Here is a 22,752-nt window from a genome sequence, read left to right on the forward strand (position 1 = left end):
TAGTAATGCTGTTCCTCTACCCTTCTCGATCATAACAATGTAGTCGGAGCTGTAACATTCACGTGTTTTAACTTTGTCAGAGCACTTTGAAAAAGTGGTTTGTGGTATCTGGAAAGCTGATGTTGCGTGTGAAGATTGCATACAAGCTTTATTCAAGGAAATCTGGCTCTCAAAGTTTAGAAAGCGATGCCTCTTCGATTTTCGAACAAGCAATCCTGTTGGGGATTTGGCTATCAAGATTCGGAGAGCGTTGCCTCTTCGATTTTTGAGAAAGCAATCCTGGTAGGAGTTTGGCTCTCGAGATTCGGAGAGTGGTGCCTCTTCGATTTTGAGAAAGCAATCCTGGTAGGAGTCTGGCTCTCGAGATTCGGAGAGCGGTGTCTCTTCGGTTTTTGAGAAAGCGATCCTGGTGGGAGTCTGGCTCTCGAGATTCAAAGAGTGGTGCCTCTTCAATTTTTGAGCAAGTAATCATGTTAGGAGTGTTTTCTTGATATGAGTAAAGGTTAGGCATTTTTGCCAGTTCTGCCTTGCCACGGAGCACAAAAGCTGACACACATAAGGACTTTCCAGATACCAAGCAGTGGTGCTGTTCCTTTACCCTTGTGGGTAATGGTAGGGTAGCTGAACTTTCAAAATTTATGTGTCTACATTTTGTCAGAGATCTTTGGCAAAGTTATTTGTGGTGCCCGATGAACTGATGTTGCGTGTGGGGATTGTCGACATATTTTACTCAGGAAAATCTACTTCTCGAAATCCAGAGAGTGGTGCCTCTTCGATTTTTGAACCAACGACCCTATTGCCATTTCTTTTATAGGGGCACCAATTATGTGCAAGAAGTACGTTCAGAGAGTTATTGCTTGCAGGAATTTTCCCCTTATTTTTGTACTTCAGAGATTTATTGCACCTCATTTCTTCTTCATAATTTATGAGAATGTCTGGCCAATCATACCGTTGTTTTGACTTGAACTTTGGTGAAGAGGCAGCCATGCATTCTCAAGACAACATATGGCACCCATCCTTCTTATCCCCTATTGGTCCTCTTACCGTTGGAGACTCTGTGATGAAGAATGATATGACCACTGCGGTGGTGGCCATGAACCTTCTCACTCCTAAAGATAACAGACTACTTTCCAAACGGTCTGATGAGTTGGCTGTTAAGGATTCTCTGGCTCTCAGTGTTCAGTGTGCAGGTTTTGTGTCTAATATGGCTCAACGCCTATTTGCTCAAACCCGCCAAGTTGAATCATTGGTGGTTGAAGTGATAAGTCTTAAACATGAGATCAGAGGGCTCAAGCATGAGAATAAACAGCTGCACAGGCTTGCACATGACTATGCTACAAACATGAAGAGGAAGCTCGACCAGCTGCAGGAATCTGATGGTCAGATTTTACTTGATCATTAGAGGTTTGTGGGTTTGTTCCAAAGACATTTATTTCCTTCGTCTTCTGGGGCTGTACCGCGTACTGGAAGCTCTAAATGATCAACCTTTTGTGCCTTCTTCTTCTGGGGTTCTGCCCAGTACTGAGGCTCCGAATGATTACCCTCCGGTGCCTCCTCTTCCTGGGGCTCTGCCGACTGTTGAGACTTCTCCTGAGCAACCTTTGTGAATGCTCCTTCTTGTTTGTTTATTTTGATTCATGTACATGTACATATTTGTAACTTATCAGAGATATTAATAAATAATATTTACTTCATTTCAACGTATTGTGTTAAATATACCAAGGTTTCCTTCACTAAGTTGTTTGAATTTTTTTTCTTTTGTTGAAGCTTGTATTTTGAAGCTTTGTGAGTGAAGCATGTAGGTTGAGGTAATGCTCCCTTAATTTCCCGAGTAAGGAAAACTTCTCAGTTGGAGACTTGAAAAATCCAAGTCACTAAGTGGTCGTGAGACTTCCGAGTATCAAGGTGCAGTAGCATATGGTAAGATTCCCCCAAGTCTTCGGTCGAGGGAGTTGACGAATGAGGTGTCTTGCTAGTAGCCAAGTTTCCAATGTAACAAAACTTCACCATTTTCCTTTCTAAGTGGTAGCCCAAAACTCATCCTTCATATACCTGCATTGAATAATGATTTTTGTTCCTTGGTATGTATAAGGAACAACTCAAGGAGGTCGGGGGACCTTCAATACCCAATTGGAAGGAACATCGTTGTTCCTTTGATGCTTCTGGGAAATGCATTATTGAAAATTCTAGTGCATTTTCAAAGCATGTAGCGGCAGAAGTTAGAGATTGTAGAAATATGCCATTAATGCTTGATTACAAAAAAAGCCAAGTCCAAATATCATTGAAAAAAATATAATTGTCATGCATGTCGGATTACAAAAAAAGCCAAGTCTATCAAAAACTATATTTATTCATAGGTGCTGCACATCAGCTGTGCTTGACCAAAAGTTAAAAGCAACAACATGCTTGAATAATGGTACAACTATCTACAGAAAAGTATACCCCTGTCTCCCATCTTGGAAGGATTTGATTTGTCATGAATCCACTGTACGAGCCTAAGAGAGGACTAATCACTAGTCTTTTGCATGAATTTGGATGCATGTGTGGAACAAAATAATAATAATAATAAAATAAATAAAGATGCATAAAGCTGCACATCAAAACTAAAGGGATAAAAAAATCCCACCATTTTGTACGAAGATATCAGGCAAGCTTCCAAAGCAAAGAGTTTCCACCAAAAGACACCTACAACAAATCAAGAATAAAAAATATACATCGAATGAAGTTGCGGAATGAGCATTCAAAATACAAGCAGAATGAAAAAGTATGAAGCCTTACTAACCGTTCTGTTCTTCTCTCCAAAAAAATAACGAATAGTAAAAGATTGCACGAAGAAGCTCGTGGGGAAAAACTGATCAAAAGAAGTTCAAAAAGGGTTTGGAACTTATCTAAAACCACTAAAATGGGGGAATTCGAATTCTTTTCTCTGTTAGCCACCTAGCATGAGATAAACCCCTAAATAAAAAAATAATAAAATAAAATAAAATAAAGAGAAGTTTGCAACCAACAAACTTCTGAAAAGAAAAGATGCTGCCCACGTAAAGAGTTTAGACTTGGAAATCCAAGTTATACAAGGCATGCATATAATGTCCCCCATCAAATTAAATTCTTTTGCAAACAATTTGCCATGCCAAGACGAGACGACTTCACTTTCGGTCAGAGAGAAGTAACGTGGAACAAGGACTTCCTATTTTTTTTGCAAAACGTGGATGGTTTCCTGCAAGACGTGGGAGGTTACACGGTTAGTGGGAGAAGGTGGCGAAAGTTATGGCCTCTATCTCCCCCAAGTAAAAGCTCATGAGGCTTCCTATGATGCCTATAAATAGGCATCAGTCGCAGTAGAAAAGGGAAAAAAACAAAAGAAAAAGGAGGATGAGATTCTGCAGAAATTAAAAGAGAAATCAAAGGAGTGAAGTGTTGCGGAAGTTCAAGGAGACATTGAGAGAAGAAGACAACGAAGAAAAAAATAGAGAAACGGAACAAAGAAAGCAACAAGCATTCAAAGCACTCAAAGGTATAAAATCATTTGTTTTTTTTTCTGTTATTTTTCTTGGTTGTTCCTCTCCACTTTGCAGAAAAAGGGGAAGCATTGTGCTTCTTCAAATCTCTCCCATTCCCTGAAGCACAAATAGAGGTAGGGGTTCTAAAGAAAGCTAGCCCAAATCCTTTCCCAATCTCCCGCTCTCCTGCAAGAGATTGCCGAACACCATCGCTTCAACAACACCAACGGTCGTAGCAGCCATGCCGTCCTCCAGCCTAGCGTTACAACGTGCTCCATTTTTCTCACCGACGGCGTAAAAAAAAAGGTCATAAACAAAGTCCTCCGCCGTGAGAACAACAGCCACGAGAGCTGCCGAAGTTGAAACAGTTGTTGCTGCCCTGTTTTAGGAGCTCAGTTCGAAGTTAAAATGGTTACTGCTGCAGTGGCGGATCCAGGAAATAATGTTAGGGGGTCAATAAGGATAGCGCGCAGCGCGCAATTTTTTTTTAATAGAAACGGCATGCATATCGTCATTTCATCGAGTCTTGGTAGGATAGCGCAACCAGCTACTCCAAAATCCTTGTTCAAAGGTCCTGAACGTTCAAACCTGGAGGAAGAGATTGCTTCAACTTGTCGGCCTTCTCGAAATCAAACACACAAAGTGTGTAAAGGTACTTGGAGCACCGAACCTTGAACTTGACAGCATCCTTGGTCCTCTTGATTTTGACATTGCGGGCATCATTCCTTTTTGCAGTTAGAAGGAAATCCTTGATCTCATGGATCTGCTTCGGCATTTTGCTTGTTGCTTGGTCAAGACCGAAGGCTGCGAGTTCTCTTTCAAAGTTTGAGGAGGCTATCAACGCGCCAGCAGCCTCCTTCTTCTTTAACCTGCAAGCGAACTCTTTCTTCTTCTTTCAGACATTTCGTCGACCACGTGGTGTGCAGCTCCAAGAGGTCGCACCAGCAGCTCCAAGGTTATTTTCATGGCTTCCAAGGGGTCGTGTGACCCCATTGACCCCACTGTGGATCCACCCCTCATGCTGCTCCGTTTTAGGAGCTTAGTTAGAAGAATTTGGCGGTTGCTGCTGCTCCGTTTTAGGAGCTCATTTCAAAGGATTTAGCATACTGCTTCATTTTAGAAGCTCATTTGGAAAATTCGAATGCTGCTCCATTTTAAGAGCTCATTGGGAAACTTCAAATCAAAAGCAGAGGAATACGACTCGAAGAATTTGGCACAAAGTTAGAAGAAAGTCACACCAAAAAAAGAGAAGGATGCTTCCAGCCAAAAGAAAAACAACAAAGAAACCGTCGCAGCCGTCGAGTGAAGAAGAAAAAAAAGGTTGCTGACGAAAGAAGAAGAAGAAGAATTGCACTAAAGCCTTGCACCAGAAACAAGAAAGAAAGATCTCCAGGTCAGTCGACGGGTCGTGGTCGTCTCCAAAAGCCCCTGGTGTTCTTCCTAGAAATGGAAACGCGAAGAAAGCATAACGGAATGGGCGATGGTTGTCACTAACCAAGTTTCATCCAAATTCTTAAAAATAATCTTTAGCAAGAAAGAAGGATTCGTGACTTTAATTGAAGATTAGTTTGCCCCTGCGAAGACAAATCCATGCAGGATGCAGTAAAACTCAAAAAAAGGGGAAAAAGTACTTGTTTTTTTTAAAAAAAAAAAAAATAGCTTAGTGCATGGCACCTCAAAAATAAACAAGCAACGGCAGTTAAAAAAAAGCTTAGTGCATGGCACCTTATACCTCAAAAATAAACAAGCAACGGCAGTTAAAAAAAGCTTAGTGCATGGCACCTCAAAAATAAACAAGCAACCACAGATGAATATATGTCATTATCTTCAGTCTTCAGTGTACCGTTTATTTGAAATAAGAGTTAAAACTCTCAAAAAAGAGCAGGCTCAAGATGCCTCAGAAGTGTTCAACCAACCAAAAATAAAAGGCTGTCTAAATGCCTTTTTAGTCCATAAGGTATGAATCCCACCTTCTACTCAAGGAAAGGACAAAGTCCTATTTACTTTGTACTGCGCATCCCACGTGGGTTACTACTTGAAGAAAAAAGTGAAGTCCCATTTCACAAAGATCTATTGGATATTACCAAAGGTCATGTATGGGTTTCAAACAAATCCAATTGACTACTCATTTTGCCAAGACTGAACACAATTAGGCAAATCCAAATAAAAAATTACGAACTATGCCGGTTTGATTCCCTTAAGGATACGTAGGCAGTCTGATATTAAATTTTAGACGCAACCAAGAAATCAAGGCGAATCCCTGGTTTATTTAAACTAAATTCACTTCTGCTGCTTTGAACAGAACCCTTGTAGGATAAATCCCGTGAAGGAACAGAGGAAATATTTTTTTATTCCAAGCATGATTCTCTACAAATTTGTTGGAAGAAAGAAGTTGCAAAGGAAAAGTAAAATTAAACATGGAGTAAGAAATGGTACCAAGCTAGAGTCAAATGCCAAAATATTAGTGGGTTTATTAGAAATAAATCCGTTAATTTTACTCTACAGTTAAACGGCACAAAACCACTTTAAATAGGACAAAGCTGTCTCAAATGGCTAAAAGCCGATTCAATGGCATGAAGCCGTATTAAAATCTGATGGCACGAAGCTGCGACAAAACCCAATGGCCCGAAGTCGTATCAAATATCAAATGGCATGAAGCCACAACAAAATCTCAAGTGGCATGAAGCTATGTTAACTGGCACAAAGCCGTATCAAATTTCAGAATGGCATAAAACCATATCAAACTTATAAATCACTCCAATGGGTTAAAGTCCTCACCTGCACGAGTTTAAAATGCACAAGGCATCAATCACTCCAATGGCTTAAAGTCCTTGCCTGTACGAGTTTAAACTGCACAAGGCACAAGTTTAAACTGCACAATGCATCAATCGCTCCAATGGCTTAAAGTCCTCGCCTGCAAGAGCCTAAACTGCACAAGGCATTAAACGCTTCAATGGCGCAAAGTCCTCACCCGCATGAGCTAAAACTGTACAAGGCATCAAATCCAAACAAGTATCAATCATACAAGGAACTACGAGTGACTTGATCCCTCAACAAGGGTACGTAAGCAATCTAGGGTTCTACCTAGATGCAGTCACAAAATCAAATAAACACCCAAATCCTCAAGTTACGATTTATTCATATTAGAATCAAAGGGTATTCCTTTCCCAAAAGAAAGGTTGTAATTAATAGGCGTGTAGCCTAGAATGGGTCGAATTCAAACTAATAAAACCCTCTTCGAAAAAATGAATGAGGGTGAGATTGTGTCGGGGGAATATTTTGTTTACATATTATGTACAATTTTTGCTCAACAACTAGTGATTGGTGAGTGATTGGCGTAAGATCAAAGAAGATGGCAAGGAAGCTTTTTGGAAAAGAATAAAGGTATAAATTTTTTTTGTTACTTGAAGAGTGTAAAATAAGTCAATATTTATAGTAATTGTTAATTTGTTTGAATTTTATGATGAGTGTAGGAAACTATTATTTTTTAAGAAGAAGATATTCCAAAAATGCCAATGATCCGTCATATGACACTTCATATTGCAGAGCATGCACATAAAGAATATAGAAATAAATTAAAAAAAAAATTTATACTGATAAACCAGTTGAGGAGCAACGGAAGACTCCTTCTAATGTGGATCCACAACAATGGGTTGAATTGGTGACACATTGGAATAAGGAAAAAACAAAGGTAAATGTTTTAAAATTTTTTTTCAAGAGATTGCTTCAAAGAATTTGGTGGCACAAAAATTTGTTTAATAAATTTGTTTTTTTTCTTCAGGAGATTGCCTAAAAAAATAAGCATAATCGACGACTGAAAACAATGAATCACACAACGGGTGCAAAATCTTATGCAAGAATACGGGCAGACCTTGTAAGGTTTGTACATTTCGAAGAATTATAGATAATTTTAAATTTAGTATATAATTGGTAGAAATTTATTTTTAATTTGATGGTTGCTGAAAATTGGTTTTTTTTTTTATTGACTTGTAATTATAGCGGAAAAAGCATGGGAGGGAGGTGGATCCTGTTTCGTTTTTTCGTTACTGTCATACTCGAAAGGATAACTCTTGGATTGATAAAACATTTGAGTTTACTGGGGTAATTGTTTTTTTTTTTGTGGCAGTATATTATTGTTATTATCTGTAGTTGAATTTTTATTTTTAAAATTTTAATGCAAGGCAACTATGGAGGAGCATATTCAAACTATGATTGAGTCTGGGCAAGAGAATAATGATGTCCTTAAGACCCGGGTTTATGTAGAGACTATGGGTTTTGATCGTCACAATAGAGTACGAGGGTATGGACATGGTGTGACTCCGGATATGGTGTCGTATGCATCTTATTCAGCTTCTAGTTCTAATTCTTCTAGAAGATCATCCAGGAGTTCAGTGGTAGTGTTGTTGATTGAGAATAATGAATTGAGAAGGAAGGAAGAAGTTAATGCTAAACGAGTGGCAAAGCTAGAGCTTAAGATTGAAGAAACACGCAGCCAGCAACTAGTAAACAATCAGTTGTTTGTGGCGTTTTTGCAAAAATTTCAGCCGCCACCACCCTATAGCCTGGGAACCCATCAGTCAGGCCAAAGTCAGCCTCCTCCATATTCATGCCCACAATGAACCTAACAGTTAGCTCAAAGTCAGCCTCTTGTTGCACCTGTATATCCGTATACATGCTATTATCAGCAACCTCCTTCACATTCGATGTATCTGACATAGCCCATGCCATATATGCAGTAGCCACCCATGCCATACATGCAGCAGCCACCCATGCCATACATGCAGCAGCCGCCATATGAAATGCCTGCATATCGACTTAAGATGCCTTTTTCTGATGATGTTCCAATTGGAGGGTTTTCTGGAATGCTCGCATGTGCTCCTTTAGATGTTGGCATGGGGAGGGTTTTTGGATCATAAGGAGGATCTGAAGAAGGATCCAGGCAAGGAACTGGGTCACATTCGGGCTCTGCTTCTGCTGAGTAGTTTATGTGATTCGCTTTCTTGTCGAATATGTATGACAATTGTGCTAGCATTTGTAGTTTTTTTTTTTTTTTTTTTGTATGTTGAATTTGTAATGTCAGATTTATTGTTTGTTATGACGGATAAGTTTTTGTACGTTATGTGCAATATAAAATATTTTTTATAGTTTTGGTTAATCGTAGCCTTGATTTATAAATGAAATATAGTTGAAATTATTTTCTTATAGTTTGGTGTATTTGTTAATAACTGAAAATTGAGGGAGAGCGGTAATTTTTATTATTTTTAATATATGTGGGTGGTGTCGCTTTATGGACGACAGTACCTAGAGTATTTTATTTATTTACCTTACATAATGTCGGTTTAGACCGACACTAAGTGTGATTTTTAATTATTTATTTATTAGGTAATGTCGGTTTTAACCGACATAATGTTCCATGTTAATGTCGCTTTTAGCGACGCTGCAGTTTATTTTAATTTTATATTACCTGTCTTCTTGGTGGCGGAATAAGGGGGTCTAAGCGACGTCATTACCCTTTTGTGACGGTAGTATTGGTGTCGGTTTCTATATCCAACATTGCACGATTTAATGTCGGATTTTTGCCATATATCCGACATTAACTGGTGTTTCTTGTCAGTTTTAAAGCACCAGTGATGTCCCCTTTTGCAGTAGTGATCGTGCAGTCATAAATCATTGTAAATTTTTTTATTTAAAATTGAATATAAATAGGATCTAACGAAAACTGACCGCACGATGACTGAACGTGATTGGAGAATCCCCAAGATCCTCACAAAGAGGATCCGGAGAGGATCTGGAGAGGATCCTCATTCTTTTATAATAGTCCTACCAAACAAGAATTCAAAGTTTAAGACTAGAAAATTGTTTTTGAGTTTAAAAAGTTGAATTTAAGTTAAATATCAAACAGCCCTAAGTTTTTTTCATAACACCTTTAGATTCAATTTACATCTTTCCATATAGACATATAGAGGATCCCCATTTTTTTTTTAATAGGGATTAGTTGTGGGGCCATCACCACATTGAATTTCAATAATTTGAGCTGTCTATTTTTCAAGTTGCACTTCTTACATCATTCTTGCAAAATATTAACCAAATCGGAAATATTTGAAACATCTAATTGGGTTCACTGAAATTAATGAACACTTTATTCTATAAGAAACAATGAAATTTCAAAGAGATCCTCTCCTGATCTCTCCCACCAAATCCTAGGTATCCAAAGATCTGGGTCCTTGAAATTTGATCCAACGGTTACAAACAGGGGGTCTCTTTAAAAGTTATAATAATTGTAGCCGTTGGATCAAATTTCAAGGGTCCGGATCTCTGGATCCCTAAGATTTGGAGGGAGAGATCATGAGGGATTTCTTCCCAGCTTTTCATTTTTTTGGTCTGAGTACGAGTGAGAGCTTTAGAGAGGAGAAGAAATCTTTTAGTGTTCCTGGAACACGGACACATACGCTATATATTATTATACAATTGGAGAGATACTTGAAAAATAAAATATCTCCACTTATATAATGGCATATGACATACTATCTCGTACTCAAGGCACATTGAAAAATCTCTTGGAGAGGTCATCAATGTAGTCAGTAGGTTCATTCAATAAAATATTTAATATAATTAGGTAGCTAATTACATCGGTATCATAGTTAATGATAAAATTGAATTGTCAATATAATCCGAGATTGATCATGTTGATTGTTAAGCGGATCTATCTATGATGTGAATTGTTACTTCATCATGTGATGTTAAATATGTCAAATATCATAAAACGATACAAATACAACACGATCTGTTAAGATATCGGGTATGTCACAAAAATAACACAAACACTCAAACACGACGTGATCGCCGAGTCTAATTTCGGGCTCATGCTTATTTCCATTGTTAATTACCTACCCAATAGATAGTTTTATTTTCATGGTCAATATTTATTTGGATAGTTTTATTGTCATCAAGAATTCCAAATTTCAAATTCATAAAACAAACATAAACTTAGGAATTTTCAATTAAATTACAAATTTAATCAAAGATAAAATAGTCATGCAAATAAGAAATAAATGCAAATTTAGGGTTTAAATCAAAACCACTTAAATGTTGGATTAAATAAAAAAATAACCATGTTAACTGGGTCCAAATTAAAAGAGTTGGAGCACTTTCCGTCTTTAATTAATTTTAAAATAAACTTTTAAACATCCTTCAAATTATAATACTCCCTCTTTGAACACCTATCTTGCAAAATATGCTTCATCATTTTCTAAACACAATTACGAGATGAGACTTGAGGACTCTTTGAATCTCTATCTTTCCATGAAATAAATAAATCATATTTCCAGTATGTTAGGCATGGCATCCTTTATTTATTTGCAAATTGCATTACTTATTTAAGACTTCATCTTAGTTTAAGCATTTACATTGCGTAGGTTAGGCATTTCATCCTTTATTTATTTGCAAATTGCATTACTTGTTTAAGACTTCATCTTAGTTTAAGCATATACTTACCCTTCTAGTAAAAGATAAGTATATGCATACACCCAAATATATAGGTCCCAAGCCAAAAAGCAAAGAAAACAAGACCAAAAAAGAAAACAAAAAGGTGAGCCGTTAGCATCGCGACCGATAAAATAAACCAATATCAAGGAATATTGCCATCTTCTTTTTATATATAAATATTATTATTAAGGGGTAGAGAGGGTTCGAAATTATCATAATAATTTAAAAGACGGGTAGTTTTGAACGCGAAATACATGGGTGAAAACACTCACTAAAATAATGAACCACATGCAATATTGCCATCTTCTTCCATAGGCAATATTCTTCATGTATGTATAGGCGGAGCCACCTATACATAGCCACCCTCGGCTGACTGGAGGCGGACTCGCCCACTGACATTGGTTCTTAAACAAAAAAGAGTACATGTAGTATCAACTTTCAAGCTAAAACCTCACTTAATAACCACTCTATTGAAATAGAACTTACATTTTGCCAACAACACCCCCACCCATAATTTTATGCCATATACAATAGAAAAGAAGCATAATGGACCTGATTGTAGGCATTGGCTACAATACTTACATGTATTACAATAATCATTTGACAATTAGTATAATTCATGTAATTAAATATATTTAATAGAATCACTATCTGACCAAGGTAGGTGATTTGTATTAAATATATGTAATTATATTGTAATTTTATTATAATCCGGAGTTTTTCGTTCAAATTGATTTATGTTATCATTTTTGTTTACTTGCTCTGTTTGTTGTGTTTCTTCTTCTTGTTTGTGCATATTATTTACTGGATTTTAAAATGATTTTGATTTATGAATGTTGGTTGTTTTTGATAAATAACAGTGATTTCCTCAAACATAAAACGTTATGACTTAACATATAAGTGGTTCGTTTGTATATTTGGTTGAACTTTTTAATTTTACTTTGTTGTTTTAGGATGCCCCTATTACTAAATCAAAAGTTAGTTGGCGAACGAGGAAAATTTGAATTTAAAACATCTTTTAACAATATTCTGTTAGTTTTCTAAAAAGGATACTTCGGATGCAGTCCCTAATTCTTAACATTATTTGACTAAAACCTTAATGGTATTCAAAGTTTGATCAAAGTCCCTTGACTTTGTACACCTCATTATATTACAATTAATATTAATATTTTTATAGTTTTGACATTAATTGTTTGATATTTTATGAGATTTATAATCCTATAAATTTAAAATTGCTCATTATAATACTATTAGAAACGGTTACAATAAAAAAATTCAAACATTTTGGTTGAATAAATGGATAAAAGCTAAGTAAAAATAATAAATAATAAATGGCAAAAGAATGTATCCATAGTGTTAAAAATATTGGTACATTTCACATATAACAAAGTGGTACATTAATAAAGAAGAATGGGTACATTATAAATAAATTAGGGTACATATAAAAGATTAAAAAATTATGAGTACAAATGAATTTTTTTAAAATATAGGCGCTAAAAGAAATTAATACATGGGTACAAAATAAAACTAAAAAGAAAATACTACAAATTTAAAAAAACGTTGCAAATTAAAAGTGGGTACAAACTAAAAATATAAATATATGATACAAAGTTTAGGCATAAAAAATAAATATACCATATCTAATTTTTCTATAATTGATTAAATATACAATGTTACGTGACGGTATACACATTGGTACAAACACAAATAAAACTTTAAAAAATATGGGCACAAAAAGAAACTAATATATGTGTACAAATTAAAAATGAAAAGAAAATTGGTACAAATTAAAAAGAGGTACAAACTAAAAATAAAAATATATGATAAAAACAATTTAGTCATAAATATAAATATTCTAATTTTAACATTTTTAACACTAAAGGAATATATTTAAAAATAAAAATATTTTATTATTCAAATAATTAATGATGTTATTAATACCAAGGACCTTGATCAAAAATAAAAAATGAATATGATTTTAATCAATGGAGTAGCAAAAAGAAAAATGTGAACCTAATTTCTCATTTCTAAAATCTCCATTAACAACAACGGCTTCAATGAAGGGCCTTACTGAGCATCTTTTTGTCGGTGGGGATTAGGGATGGACAAATACCCATTGGTTATGGGTAACCGCGGTTACCCGCCCATTTAAATTAAATGGTTACGGTTATGGGTAACCATTTAGATAAATAAACGGTTATGGGTATAACCGTTTACCCGTGAAATTTAAATGGGCGGTTATGGGTATTAACCGCGGTTACAAACGGGTAACCGTTTACCCATTTATTTTATATATGTAAAACTAACACAAACCATATTCTCGATCCAATAATACTTAGCACCCAATAAATTAGCAAGGAATTCATCGATCCTTCTCTCAATAACACTATTACAGGAATGATGATTCTCATCATCAAGGAATTGGCCAAATTAATTTAAATTCCTTGCGGGTAACTGTGAAATTGAAAGAAATGCTTTGACATAAATGTCTTCTAAACAATTTTTGTAACCCAATAATACTTAGAAAATATTATATTTACCTTCATTGGTAACAGTTAAAAATATCGTCCGTAAACTATTATTTCAATTATTGGAATGGTATAAGGACTTAAAAAATTAAAATATGGAAATGTATGATGAATGTACCTATAACTGTGTTTAATTGTCAAAAAAAAAATTATGACAATTTTTTTTTTAATTTTCAAGTTGTTAAAAAACATGTAGACGGGTGAAAAAGGGTAATGGTAAAAAAAAAAAAGATAAACGGGTTAAAAAGGATAAATGGGTAAAAAGATATTAAATAGTTACGGTTAAATGGGTATGCGGTTATGGGTATGGTTAACCGTTTATAAACGGTCATGGGTATGGGTATAACCGTTTAGGCAATTACCCAACGGGTAAACGGTTATGCGGGTATGAGCATAAACGGTTATGGGTAAATTAACCGAGGTTACCCACCCACCATAACCATTGCCCATCCCTAGTGGGGATGATGGCCTCTAACATTGATTTGAAACTAACTTGAATGAAATGAATCATAGACTTGCAAATAAAAATGATTTAGAAGTAAAGAATATGAAACTGTTTCAGTCCCAGCTGAATTTTAGAGAAAAGACAGAGTTTTGCAATTCACATAACTATTTTTTTACTTCTCACACATTTTTTATTTATTTTTGACCTCCGAATCAAATGAATTGAAGAAGATCAATGACTAAAAATTAACAAGAGTATGTGAATAGCACTATCCAAAAACAAAAGATATTGGGTTGTTTTTCCGCTATTTCTTGATAGTGGAGCAGATTGCCAAAGGATTTGCAAACTTATCTACATTATATCTCTATTAATTAATGAAACCCTCTTTGTCAACCAAAAGAGGGTGAAAAGACTACTTAGTCTTCTATCACACACAAAAAATGATGGGCAATAATGTAATTTCACAAGTCTAAATTTTACTGTTTTTTATTGAAGCCTCACCTATAGGTGATGTTAAAATACCTCCAATATTAACAAAAAAAAAAAAAAACCAAAAACCAAAAACAAAAACCTCACTCCCCCCATGTTCTGTCTCTCCTCTCTCCCTCTCTCCTTCTCATTTTCTAAAAAAATGTGTTCATACACACAAAGTGTGTATGCAAATGCTAGTACTATTATTAAGAAAACCCTCATTGTTAACTTTTTTTTCTATTTTACCCTCAATTTTGATACAAACTATTGACAAAGGGAGGGCAAAATAGTAATTTTGTACATTTTGACAAAATGACAATCATATCCCTATTTTTCCTATTTTACCCTCTTTTTTATATTTATTTTTTCAATTTTACCCTCACTTTTGATACACAATATTTACATAAGGAGGACAAAACAGTAATAATGTAATATTATATATGCACTTATTAAGAGAAATTGTTCACACACACAAAGTGTATGCTCTCTGCTAGTTTTTTATTATGCACATGTGGAAAAAATCTTGAATCTGCCACTAATTTCTAATGTTGATATTAATTAACTTTCAACTTATCATAGAATAGGCTTCTCCGCTTATCAAATGACCAAGTTTTAAGATTCATTTAAACGTTTAGAAGAGATCTCAACTTCAAATCTTTCGTACCCCTATGGTGTTTGACAATAGTAAATCCATTAGGCTAGAAATTATATTGCTAGTGTTACACAGTAGTAAATCCTTTAAGCTGAAAGTAATAGAGAATTAGCATGCAAATATTTCAGATAAAAATGCTACAAGAAGTAAATGCTTTTCAAGTTTTGGACAAAATGAAGTGGAAGTAGGGCTGGGTTTGGTTGGTAAATCGTGCCAAATTCCTTATGCCACATACCAACCACATATACATAATTACCGAAAATCAGTTACCGCTAGCCAACTGTCTTCTTGCGGTTGCCAAAAATCGGTTGAACCAAAATTATTGGCTGGTTCGGTTGGTAAATGGTACAACCGATGGTTTGCAAATAAGCTACAAAAACAACAGCTCAAGACCATGCACCAACCTGTAAACAACAAACCAGAAAAGAGAAAAAGAAGTTGCTGCTGCAATTTTTCAATTGATGATAAGTCAACATAATCATGACTTAACAAATTAAAATGAAAATCAAATCAAAACTTAATAAGCCAATAACAATGTCAGCAAACATAATCCAAATAGTTATAAGTTCACAAACTCAAAAGTCTAACTAATATAATTGTCTAAGTTCAATTGTAGCAACTAATGCATAAACAAAAAATTCAAAACTTAAAAGTATGGTTATGGTTATAAGATCCCCTTCTTATAATCCCAAAACAAATAACTTGTTGTTTTGATAATGCAACATCACCGAATTAGCATCAACCAATGCATGCGAAATGTTCCATGAATCAATTCTTCGAAGCACTTGGAATTGATGTTCTTGCTTGAGATGTAGAACCATCAACTATTTCAATTCAAATGTTACATAAAAAAAAGTATAATTAGAATAAGAAGTAATACTGAATAATAAATTAAAAATATCAATAAATATTGGATTGAAGTACTATAATTAGAATTAGAAAAAAAATAAAGCAATACCTACATTTTTCCAGTTCTTCACATGTCAAGCATGTAAAAAATACCTAAAATATCTAAATAGAATATATATATATATATATATATATATTGGTAGGTATGGCATACTGCCGGTTTACAAAATCCGATACCAAAGCCATACCATTAATTGTTAGTTCGGTATAATGCCAACCGATTATGAAAAAATGCCAAAACTATACCATACCAGTATGAACCAACATATATGATTCGGTTGGTAAATTGGTTTATGGCAAAATTTCCCACCCCTAAATGGAAGTATTTTAGTTAACAAAAGTAAATAAGATGAAAAGCAAGGTCCAAATACGAACAAATAAATTTATTAGCCACATCAGTTGGTGTCTAAAAATCTAGGATTTGTTTTGATGCTTATGATATTTACTCAATATTTTATACCAGTCCCTAACACAAGCACATTGTTTTCATTTGCAACGATCTTTTTTCCTTCAAGGGGGGTTAGTGCCTCGCATGCGACTGTTAAAGAAGAGCTAATCTTGTCTAATCATTCTCTGAAAAAAAAAAAAAAAAGCATCTAAAGTTTAAGGGGAAAAAATGGATGAAGACATGGATAATATTGAACTGTTTGTGACATATTAGAAGACAATAATTGAGTGGGTAGTAAGTACCTGTTTTAATGGAAAAAAAAAAGTGTTAACTGACAAAAATGTCTTAATCAATGAAAGTATGATAATATGTATAAGAGTATATGTTCAAATACAAAAATACTAATTAAAATTTCTCCACTAATGGAGAATTGAAGAATGGCAAACGTGCGTGCTTTGTGGTGGCATTGGATTGAAGGATTATATTAACCGATGCAGTGGCTTCATGTTGAATATCACACTTTGAGCTAGCTTGGTACTTGACCCACCGCCATGGATGAGTCCCTCTCCCACGCCGATATCTCATCAGATTCTGGTAGAAGACGCGGTGGTTGGATCACTTTCCCGTTCATCATTGGTCTCTCTCTCTCTCTCTCTCTCATGTCCTATTCACTAATCAATTAATTTGTATGGTCCATTTGCTATAGTATTGGCTACAAATTTCTCATTCTTTACGTGCAGGGATGAGACAGCACATATATAGAAATAAGACAGGTTGTTTGTGATTATTTTTAGAATAACGAAAAGTTAGTTTAACAGTGTTTGACAGAAATTTTGAGAAACGTTTTCTAGAGAAGTACCTGTTCAGATAACACTCAAAAGTGACACTTGAATTTTAATCAAAATTTTAACTTTTTCTAATATAACTGTTTCTAGGAAAAACACTTCTTAGTAATTGCTCCCTTCATAAAGCAGTCTCAAATAGTCGGTTTATTGAGCAGGGGCTTTGGGAGGCTTGACACTTGCAGCTGGGGGATGGATCTCAAATTTGATTGTGTTTCTGATTGAAGAGTTCAATGTAAACAGCATTGATGCTGCCCAGATCTCAAACGTAGTTTACGGTTCTGTCTGTTTTTTCCCCATCATTGGAGCAATCATAGCTGACTCATTCTTTGGCTCATTCTACGTTATCTCAATATCCTCATGCATTTCCTTGCTGGTAACAAAAAATTCAATTTCTTTACTACATGCTTTCACCACATGATTTCTGTGGTTATGGATAATACAATTTCTTGTCAATTTGATCTGAGATCATGTAGATTGTTCATCCTCATCCACTGACATCTGAACTGTCATTTCAATATTAGATTGGCAATCCAACATTATAACATGCAAGCTGATATAAGATATACGAATGTGTACTAGATAATCTCCATAAATATATGAACTAGGGTAGCATTCTAAATAATTGATAAATTCGTTGCAGGGCATCGTTCTCCTAGTTTTAACCGCAACGCTAAATTCGTTGAAGCCTCAACCTTGTGCTACCGGCTCAAAGTTATGCCAACCGACCTCGGCATTACAGTATGCAGTCTTCTACACCGGCATAACTCTCGCATCTCTTGGCTTGGGAGGTACCCGCTATACCTTGGCAACACTTGGGGCCAATCAATTTGACAAGCCTAAGCATCAAGCAAGTTTCTTCAACTGGTTCTTCTTTACTCTGTACTCTAGTATAGTGGTAGCCCTAACAGTCATTGTCTACGTTGAAGATAACCTCAGTTTTAAATGGGGGTTTGGTCTATGTGTCATCGCCAACCTAATCGGCATGGCCATTTTCTTCTCTGGAAGCCGTTTCTATAAATTCGATAAACCACAAGGGAGTCCATTTGTTGGTTTCGGTCGTGTTATTGTTGCCTCTGTTCGGAAAACAAGTCTCCAGCTATCAACTGAAAGAAAGAATTATTATTATGGACATGATGGAGTGACAAACAAGGTGGCTGCAGCAACACTTAGCAAGAGTTTCAGGTACAAACAGTATGGGTTAATTATATACGCAAGGTAGAGATAGAGAAATTAATATGCTCGACTTTAAAACCAAATTATATACGTTAGGTAGTGTTTTCTTGTCAAACAATTAGTTATGAGCATATACCTCTATGCAAGGAGAAATTTTGGGTTCCAACAACTGAATCATGTGTCCGCACGGACCTAGACACAACACCACGTACCTCAACCATCTTGATTCGTTCCTCAAAAAGGAAAAAAAAAAAAAAAAAGCTCCGCCTTTGTCAATATGGTATGATAGTAGAGATGTCATTGAAATACACGTTGAATATAATGTGATGTTTTCTACCACCAATATCTATTGATTTCAAATTAAATGTTCAAATTCAATCTTGTTCATATAGTCAAGCTATCCATGTGTCAAACCAAACGGACACATGTTAGGGACTTACATGTGAAGGGTGTGATGAGATTATTATGTCACGCTATAGAGATGAAGTCTAACTTAGTATATGTGATAATGAGTCTCTCTACCCACTTCCAGTTCGTTTAGAGGTTGGAATGTTCAATCAAATTTTACGAAATTTGACATTTTTTCAACCTATTTTTGGTTCAATTTGGTAATTATTTTTTCTGCTATTTGCTTCCTTTCTAAAGTAAAATTGAATTCTGGAAGAGACTAGTTGAGTAGGCTAAAACCATTTACCAATGAACTTGATGTTCTTATTACCATTCCCCTTCCCTCACCATCGCTATGATACAAAAAAATAAAATAAAGTACAAAAAATAAAATAAAAAAGTAAAGTTGAGTTCTATTTAAAAACGACATTAAAAGACTTCATATTTTCATGCAGATTCCTTAACCGTGCAGCACAGAAAATTGAAGGAGACGTGAAATCAGATGGCTCAATTGCGAAACCATGGAGCTTATGCACAACGCAACAAGTGGAAGATTTCAAGACCGTTCTAAGAATTTTTCCACTATGGTCTACAGCTTTATTCTTAGCTACCCCAATAGCAATCCAATCCAGCATGTCAGTCCTGCAGGCTCTAACCATGGACCGTCACATTGGCCCCCATTTTAAATTGCCATCTAGTTCTGTTATAGTCATTGTTCTATTCTCAACATCCATGTTTCTAACCCTAATTGATAGATTCTTATGCCCCATGTGGCAGAAGATCACTGGTGAGTTACCGTCTCCCCTCCAGCGTGTAGGAGTAGGACACGTGTTAACCATTCTCAGCATGGCTGTTTCAGCAGTGATGGAGTCCAAAAGGCTCAAAATAGTGCAAGAACACCACCTCCAAGACCAGCCTGGTACTATTGTTCCAATGTCGATCTTTTGGCTTTTCCCACAGTTAGTTTTGGTAGGCATTGGAGATGCATTTCATTTTCCAGGACAGGTTGCATTGTTTTATCAAGAATTTCCCATGTCACTGCGAAGCACATCGACGGCCATGATCTCATTGATTATTGGGTTTGCATATTATGTAAGCACAGGTGTGGTTAATATGGTCCAAAGGGTTACTGGATGGTTACCAAACAATCTAAATAATGGGAAGCTGGACAATGTTTATTGGATGCTAGCTGTGCTGGGGGTGATAAACTTCGGCTATTATTTGTTGTGTGCTAAGTTGTACAGGTATCAAAATGTAAAGGGTGCAGATGGTAGTCCTGACCCAGATAGCTAGTGATAAGTGATTAGTGTTGGTTGGTGATTAAAGAAATTATCTGGGTCATAAGACTTGGCACAAACCAAGAACAGTGGCGTTGTCAACCCCACTTAATTAGTAGAATAAGATTTTGTTGTTGTTGTTATTGTATAAGTTGTCTCATATGTCCCAGCTTTTACAAATATTCATAATGCAATAAACATAATTTGAACCAAAGAGTGTCTTATATGCATTTAGACTAGAAATTTTTAAAACAACTGAAGTCAAAAGATTTTAAAACATCTAGTGCGTCTTTTGTTTCATGTGTGGGTAGCTGTCATAGACAGAAAGAGTGGCTGGCTATGTCGTTTGAAGTTGATGTAAACAATTTGAATCCAAATGTTCTATCATTTGGAGGAAAAAAAAATCAAAGAGTGTCTTATATGCGATTAAACTAAATCGTTGTATTAAAAAAAGTCACATTACATATAAATCTGATAGTATACACTATTTACCAAAAAAAAAAATAATAATAATAAGACATATACAACCAACCTGCCTTTGTTTGTCTAACCAAAAACTTCATCTAGTCTATACAACAAGCTAATTTTGACCGTGGATGCGTGATGAATTGTGATCTATTTTTCTTCAGATTAAAACAATAAAAGTAATTTTTTTCTCTCATAAAATTGCTCTCTGTAATTTTTTTCGCCCATGAGCGATAGGTCTCGAGTTCGAGACTTGGGAGCAACCTTTCCATAAATGGGGATAAGGCTAGCCGACATTCACCTCTCCCAGACCCTGCGTAAAGCGGGAGCCTTGTGCACTGGGGACGACCTTTATAAAATTGCTCTCTGTACTGGGCAAATCTTGTGTGCAATTGCTCTATCTTGTCTAGCCGTTCCGGGCTGTTTTGTAGGGTGGCTGCTAGAGCCGTTTGAGTCTTGTGACTGGTTCCGTCCCTGCTTATTCTGACATGGCTTATAACGCTTGGCTTTAACATCTTTCCCATTAACTGAGAATTTGCCTTTGCTCTCATGGTCTGGTTTATCAAGAATTCTTGTAGCGTCTGACGCAGACTTAGCAACAACTTGAGCAAACAGTGATTTGTCATTTGGATGAACAGGCTTCTTCATAAAGACTGACTATACAATCTCCAAATTTCCTGCATATACATGATGAGTTAAAACAGTTAATCCAGATATTGTTGAAGCTGATAATAATAGGTCTATATAAATATATAAATATATATGTATATATATTACACTTTACCAGCTTAGATTTGAGGTCTATTGCAATCTCATACAACATTTTTTAAAAATTTCACTCTCATACTCATGTACTATTTTATTTCAATATAATATATCCGTTACATTTTTCATTCATTAGTCCATTAAGAGCTGACGTGACTGCTATATTTATGCTAACGTGGCTACAAAATTTGTGCCACATGGCAAAAAATAATAATTTTTTATGCATTTAAAATATTATAATAATTTGCCCTATTAAAATATTCCGGCGTGAGGGATGGCACGACCAGCTGCATATTCGTTTGATGGCGGAGCTCATCGAGATCGGAGGGAACAGAGGGAAAGGGGGAACTGTACAAGATGTTAGGTGGAAGAGTAGGCTGAAGTCTGTAATTGAAGATTTGCAATTACAGATCTACCTTTTGCTTTTTACATATTTTTCTTTCATTTTCAAACTTTTAATTTGGTTTATTGATTATTTCCAGTATTGAAAACTGGAAACGAGAGAGCTCTGCGGTTGTGATGGGGAGGGGGTGGCTAGGTAGGAAGATATGGGTTTTCTTTTTTCTTTTTTCTTTTCTTTAGTTAATTGTGGTGGGTAGGAAGTTTGTGGTGCGTTTTTTGGATGGGATGGGAGGTGAGCAGCTGGGTTTTTAGGGGTTTTGGGTGGGGTGGGGGGTTGCGGGGGAGGTGGGGTGGGGTGGGATAAGAGGTTTGGGTTGCAGAGAAGGGGAAGGGGTTGGGGAAGGAAGATGGTTTTTTTTTTTTTTTTTCTTTCTAAGGGTAAATTATTATATTTTAATTGCATAAAAAAGTATTTTATTTTTTTGCCATGTGGTACAAATTTGGCAGTCACATCAGCACAAATATGGATCCAATATTTGTCACGTCACCACCTACAAAAGTAGAGATAAAAACACTAAAAAAATACTTGCAAGAGAACAAGGTAGTTGTAGTATAACGACTCACGCAAAGTCATTTTCCGTAGGGATTGTTTGAATAATTTGTGCAAAACCAAAATCTTAGTTAATTATTTAAAAACAAGAATTGGAAAAAGTTGATTTTGAATTTAAAAATAATAAAAACGAATTTAATTAAAATGATTAAGGAAATTAGCAAAGTAAAGAAAACAAAAGAAAACATTTTGTAAACCAAATTGTAAAAGTCTAGGGTTCCGCTGTCCCCTTAACAATCCTATGTAGATTTACTAATTACTTATGAATTACCCATGCAACTTTGAAGGTTAGGTTTTCCTAATGCATATTCTACTTGTGGTATTCAAGCTAGAACGTATATCAAACATGCAATCTGTCTATGGTATTCAGATCAAATATAAACATGCATGACTCATTACACTTTGTGAAAACCCTTCAAAAAAACCATGCAACCCCTAAGACGTGGTATTCATCCTAGGTGAAATTACAACTATCAATCACAACAAGCAATACTCAATTCCCCGTTGGTA

The 22,752-nt window shown here is 35.5% G+C and overlaps 2 protein-coding genes across 2 annotated transcripts; one reads left to right on the top strand and one right to left on the bottom strand.

The window, feature by feature from the left end:
• Positions 1-4,047: 4,047 nt before the first annotated feature.
• On the bottom strand, positions 4,048-4,311 carry LOC103421903 (large ribosomal subunit protein eL38z/eL38y-like). The gene has a single exon (XM_070818572.1). The coding sequence runs from the start codon at positions 4,273-4,275 to the stop codon at positions 4,066-4,068; it is 210 nt and encodes a 69-aa protein (XP_070674673.1). The 5' UTR covers positions 4,276-4,311; the 3' UTR covers positions 4,048-4,065.
• A 12,470-nt stretch (positions 4,312-16,781) lies between these two features.
• LOC103421914 (protein NRT1/ PTR FAMILY 2.7-like) lies at positions 16,782-20,274 on the top strand. The gene is made up of 4 exons (XM_070818910.1): positions 16,782-17,014; positions 17,379-17,596; positions 17,864-18,405; positions 19,239-20,274. The coding sequence occupies exons 1-4, from the start codon at positions 16,930-16,932 to the stop codon at positions 20,074-20,076; spliced, it is 1,683 nt and encodes a 560-aa protein (XP_070675011.1). The 5' UTR covers positions 16,782-16,929; the 3' UTR covers positions 20,077-20,274.
• The last annotated feature ends 2,478 nt before the right edge of the window (positions 20,275-22,752 follow it).

The sequence above is a fragment of the Malus domestica genome, chromosome 03 (genome assembly GCF_042453785.1).
Source record: "Malus domestica chromosome 03, GDT2T_hap1".
NCBI lineage: Eukaryota > Viridiplantae > Streptophyta > Magnoliopsida > Rosales > Rosaceae > Malus > Malus domestica.

What these genes read in the sequence shown, in the direction of transcription:
- LOC103421903 (XM_070818572.1), bottom strand. Translation starts at nt 4,275, where the DNA reads ATGCCGAAGCAGATCCATGAGATCAAGGATTTCCTTCTAACTGCAAAA.
- LOC103421914 (XM_070818910.1), top strand. Translation starts at nt 16,930, where the DNA reads ATGGATGAGTCCCTCTCCCACGCCGATATCTCATCAGATTCTGGTAGA. An exon ending in CACTTTCCCGTTCATCATTG is followed by an intron (nt 17,015 to 17,378) that starts GTCTCTCTCTCT and finishes TTTATTGAGCAG; the next exon opens with GGGCTTTGGGAGGCTTGACA. An exon ending in ACACTTAGCAAGAGTTTCAG is followed by an intron (nt 18,406 to 19,238) that starts GTACAAACAGTA and finishes ATTTTCATGCAG; the next exon opens with ATTCCTTAACCGTGCAGCAC.